Source organism: Canis lupus, chromosome 31 (assembly GCF_011100685.1).
Source record: "Canis lupus familiaris isolate Mischka breed German Shepherd chromosome 31, alternate assembly UU_Cfam_GSD_1.0, whole genome shotgun sequence".
Lineage (NCBI taxonomy): Eukaryota > Metazoa > Chordata > Mammalia > Carnivora > Canidae > Canis > Canis lupus.
The window spans coordinates 26006466-26011641 of NC_049252.1; the positions used below are offsets into that span (position 1 = coordinate 26006466).

The 5176-nt window shown below is 39.4% G+C and overlaps 1 protein-coding gene across 1 annotated transcript; it reads right to left on the minus strand.

Moving 5' to 3' along the window:
- Window positions 1-3266: 3266 nt before the first annotated feature.
- LOC111093557 (keratin-associated protein 20-2-like) lies at window positions 3267-3740 on the minus strand. The gene has a single exon (XM_038581129.1). The coding sequence runs from the start codon at window positions 3708-3710 to the stop codon at window positions 3549-3551; it is 162 nt and encodes a 53-aa protein (XP_038437057.1). The 5' UTR covers window positions 3711-3740; the 3' UTR covers window positions 3267-3548.
- Window positions 3741-5176: the final 1436 nt, after the last annotated feature.

Consider the following 5176-nt stretch of genomic DNA (forward strand, 5'->3'; position numbering starts at 1 on the left):
CAACTGTGCTGAATCTCCTTAACGTTTTGCATCTGAGTAATGGACAGGTAGTACTAGGTAGGGGTCATGGAATCAGGCTTACAAAAATCCCAAAAACGTGGAGATGAAAGGAAATCAGAGATAAATAAACCAGACCATCCTGTCCCAGGGGTCAGAGTTGGGGGTCTTGTTATAATAGCTACTTTGACCAACAAAGAGGTATCTACCCTAAAAAGGAAGTAAGCCACTGAAGGTGTTATCATTAGTACTTACTCAATGGTGATATTAATGGAGATGTGAAAAGGATTTAGGTTCCCTGGTTGGCTTTAAATAGAAGACCAACCCCACAAGCCCCCAGTGTCAACCCTTTAGGGACCCCTCTCACTCCTAAGACCTTTTTCTGTACCTTTGCTTAATAAACTTCTATCATTTTACTCTGTCTCCCTTGTGTGCAAGATTCATTCTTGGACTCTGTGAGACAAGAACCTAGCTCTCCCACTTCACATCCGTTAGGAAGATGTGTCCCAAGGTATCAGAGAATACTAAGAGAGGTTATTTTGGGGGTCTAGGACTGCTAGATGTTTTTTTCCACATAAATTAATGACACCATTTCTTCTGACAAAAGCTTTCTTAGGAATTCACTCCTTGCAGATGGAGTAGAGGGGGGAACCGTAATGTCTTCCTGCTACAATTGGTCCTACAACTTTTATCTTCTTTAGACTTGTAATGGTTATGAAACAGGGCACTGATTCTTCTAAATTATCTGTCTTCAATTTCATATCCTTAGTCACAGCAATTCCTAGAAAACTGCCACCATTATTTTTGATGGTGGTTATCATCTATGAAGTTGGAAGGGCTTTCAGACAATCTAACTCCACCTTCCAATTTTAGTCTCTAAATGAATCTCTACTGAAAATGTTGAACAAGTACATGTCTACTAGAGAAATAGCTTCTAGTTAGTGGTCATGGCAAAGTGGAGTGCTAGCCCAAACACTGCACTCCAATACCTTCTAAATCCTCCCTTCTTTTACTTTTCTTCAATACTAAGTTCAGACAGCAGCTTTCGTGGAAACTTTGACTACAGAAGCCTTCATTAGATGTCTCTCCCATGAGGACCCATTGCTCCCAATACATAAATATTTTTTAGTTAACACAGAGAACTGTAATTCTATTTTGTTATCTGGGTTTCTTTCTGACATGTGAGCTCATCAAGATCCCAGGAAACTTTTAGTGACTTTCTACCTCTGGTACTTAGTGTAGATTCAGTACTTTCTGCAGGTGATGGTACATTATCCCTGGGCAGATGACTGACCCCATCACGGGAGCCATCAGCCATGATGACATCACCAACCACAGTAAAACTGAATAAGCTGTTGTTCTTTGTTGACAGAGAGAGCACAACTACTTCTCATGGATGCCCAAGCCCAGTGCATCTAAATATATGGATTTTTTTGAAATGTGGATTACTATATAATCATTTTATAAAGTTCATAGAGACTTTGATATTGGGCTGTACTTCATCTTGTGCTCAACATGACATGCTGTATCTTACATCTACTATTTGTTACTGATGTCTGGTCCTACTGTTTTATGAGTCAACATCTAGAGTCACTCATTATCAATATTTTCAGTAATGCAAGCAGAAAGACTATTTCATTTGGCATGATCTCACTTTTCCTGAAAGAAATTAAATATGGCATTTTTCAGAGCTTTATCCCTTTCCCCTTTTTTTCAGATCTCACTTGCTTTTGTGTCTGATTAGTTTGGTTTACAGAATCCAGAGCTAAGGATGTCACTGTCACAAAATAAAAGATAAGTTGGTTTTTTTTTTAATTTTTTATTTATGATAGAGAGAGAGAGAGAGAGAGGCAGAGACACAGGCAGAGGGAGAAGCAGGCTCCATGCACCGGGAGCCCGATGTGGGATTCGATCCGGGGTCTCCAGGATCGCGCCCTGGGCCAAAGGCAGGCGCCAGCCAAACCGCTGCGCCACCCAAGGATCCCGATAAGTAGGTTGTTAACCTATCTCGTGTTTATAGTCTGAATGCAGTTTTTTCAAGAGCTGTCATTCATTTTGAGACATTTTGAGAGAACTGTCCTCTTGACAACTAAAAGAAAAGTTCCTCGGAAAGACAATAGAGTTCTATACAATTGCCATTTTTGCAGGGTTTTATCCTTAGTGAAGCAAGTCTTGTTAAAAAAAAAGAAAATAAAGTTGGGATGCCTGGGTGGCTCAGCGGTTAAGTGTCTGCCTTTGGCTCAGGGCATGATCTTGGAGTCCCGGGATCAAGTCCCATATCGGACTCCCTGTATGGAGCCTGCTTCTCCCTCTGCCTGTGTCTCTGCCTCTCTCTCTCTCCCTCTCTCTCTCTCTCTCTGTTTTTCATGAATAATGAATAAAATCTTTTAAAAAAATTGAATAAAAGTTGAAGATGCCAACTGGAAGTACAAATGATATGTAAACAGAAAAACAAGGACAATGCAGGTACTTCTGGAAGCCTAGAAATAGAAACGATGTTCACACACACACACACACACACACACACACACACACACATCATAGACTGAGACTTTTAACCCTTTAAATAGAATCATAAACTAAGTTATATAAATATAATTGGTCTGATTATCAGGGGGGTAAATTAACCAAGGTAGGATATTTGAAGGAGTAAACATCCACAGTGTGACAAACATCTGTCTGGACCCCCAAATGTAGGGACTTAATGGAGCTAGGTATCCAAATATAACATAGAGCTCTGGGCACTCAGAAACTTAGCTAACCAGTTGCTTTGTAATTCTGAAGGCTGTTTGAGCTTCTTCAATTGTTGCTTAAGTGAGGCCAAAAAAGCCACCACAGGAGACAAAATCCATAATGAACACAGCTTCCAACAACACAACAGAGTCCTGTCCTGCTTGGAAACAGTAAAAGACAGCAGTGCGTTGAGTACAACAGTGGCAAATGGTGTTAAAACGTTGCATAACAATCCCACTGTGAGCTATGACACGGGGTAAGAGCAGCTGCAGCTGTGCTGATATACTTTGAACAAAGTGTGAAGACAACTGCTGGACAGTCTCTCTCCTGTCTTGGTTACACAGGATTACAGGTACAACACTATGCTCGGAGCTTTTACAAAGCACACGGGCACAGATGGCAGACACACACTAGCATTAGCTCACACTCAGTGTTTATACATGTAGAACATCTATCTACGATGGATAGAAGACACACTGGGACCATTGAAAATGCCAGGCAAAGTACATTTAATGTAAAGTAAGTTTTCACATTATCTCACAAGCACAGTTTGGAATGAGAATTCTCAAAAAATACATACAAAAGGAGAATCATTACCCAAACTGAAGTCTCCCCTTCCTCCCCCAAATTAGAATTGCAAATTCAGATGATTCTTATCAGGCCAGTCTTGGCAAGATGAATCTGAAATTCTATCACATTAATCTAGGGTTGGCTCCTCATTATTTCACCAAAGGAATGAACTATCTAGAAGGTAGACTCAGCAAGAGGAAAATTAGCTGAAAGTCCTTCGTCGTGTGCAAGATTGTGTGCAAGGCTTCTCAGTAGCAGCCAGAGAACCAGCGTCTTCCATAGCAACATGGGCGGTAGAAGCCATATCCGAAGCCTCCATAACCAGCACCATAGCCGCAGCCATAGCCACAGCCCAGGCCACCAAGGCCATAGCCCAGACCGCCATAGTAGTTGCCGTAGTAATAGCTCATAGTGTCAAGAGTTGAGGATTTGGGTGAGAGCAGAGCGTCTGCTTGCAGAATATGAACTTCTCTGTTTGCACGGGGCCTTTTATACACCCTCCATGGTGGGTGTGACAAACCACAAGTGATCATGCTGTGCATTTTATCAACTAATTTGTATGGAAACCATGTCATTAACATTGTATTAATTTAGAGGAGAAGCCCTTACACCCACTAATTTCAGAATTCCTTTGTTGCTGCCCCTAAATTCTTTAAAGTATGTAGTATACATTTAGTAATGAAAACAATTTTACTGCCATATTAACTCTATACCAAGTTTCATGAGTTTCCATAGCTTGAAAACTACACAAAGTATTTAAGCCTGTCATGAAATAATAACATCATCCCTCTTCAGACTTAAAGCACAAATACACGGAAACCCCAGGTAGCAATGAGCAGGATTTAGACCGATATTGTCTTGATTTTTGTGTGGAGAGAGAGTCCTAATGTCCAGAGGAGTACTGCTTTCTGTTTTGTTTTAGTTTTTTGACAAGATTGATTTTGGTATTTGATTACAAATAAGTTTTTAGCTTAATTTATAGTACTGCCATTCTCATTTGTTTGTATGTTTTTATGTGGTTACATGGTGTTCAGTTTCATATGCATCAACATTTCTTAAGCATGACATATTGGGGCACATGGTGGCTCAGTTGATTAAACATCACATTCTTGATTTTAGCTCAGGGTCCAGAGATCAAGCTCTGTGTTAGGCTCCACGCTGGGCATGGAACCTGTTTAAGATTCTCTTTCTCTTTACGTCTGCCCTTCCTGCCCACCCAGGCCCCACCCCTAGCTTGCATGTGTTCTCTCTCTCTGTTAAAAAAAATCTGTGACTAAAAACAGTACTATTTTTCTATAGAATCAATTATGCTTTTCATATCACCCAGGTCAGTTTTTTTTAAACATAATCTTCACTAAATTTATAGTTGTGTGATATATTATCTAACACTAGTTGACTAGTTGTTTTTCTTTTAAATATGCTTATTTTTAATATTTTCCTTCTATTATTTCAAGCTATGTTGTTTGGCTCATAGTCTACAAGAACTGTTAACTTTGTTACCAATTCCACTCTTATCAATGTATAATACATTGAGACTGTGCAATTCTTCTCATTTATACCTCATTTCATAAAACTTTCACTGCGTTTATGTTCATTCTGTTTGGCCTTTTATATTTTTGGCTATCTTTTTAATTTTTTACATTTTTAAATTTTTTTTGTTTGTTTTTAAGTTTTTATTTAAATTTCAGTTAATTAACAAACTACAATATTAGGTTTAGGTGTACAAAATAGTGATTCAACACTTCCATACAATGCCTGGTGCTCATCACAAGTGCCCTCCTTAATTGTCATCATCTATTTCTCCCACCTCCCACCAACCTCCCCTTTGTTAACCATCACGTTGTTCTTTATAGCTAAGAGTCTATTCCTTGGTTTG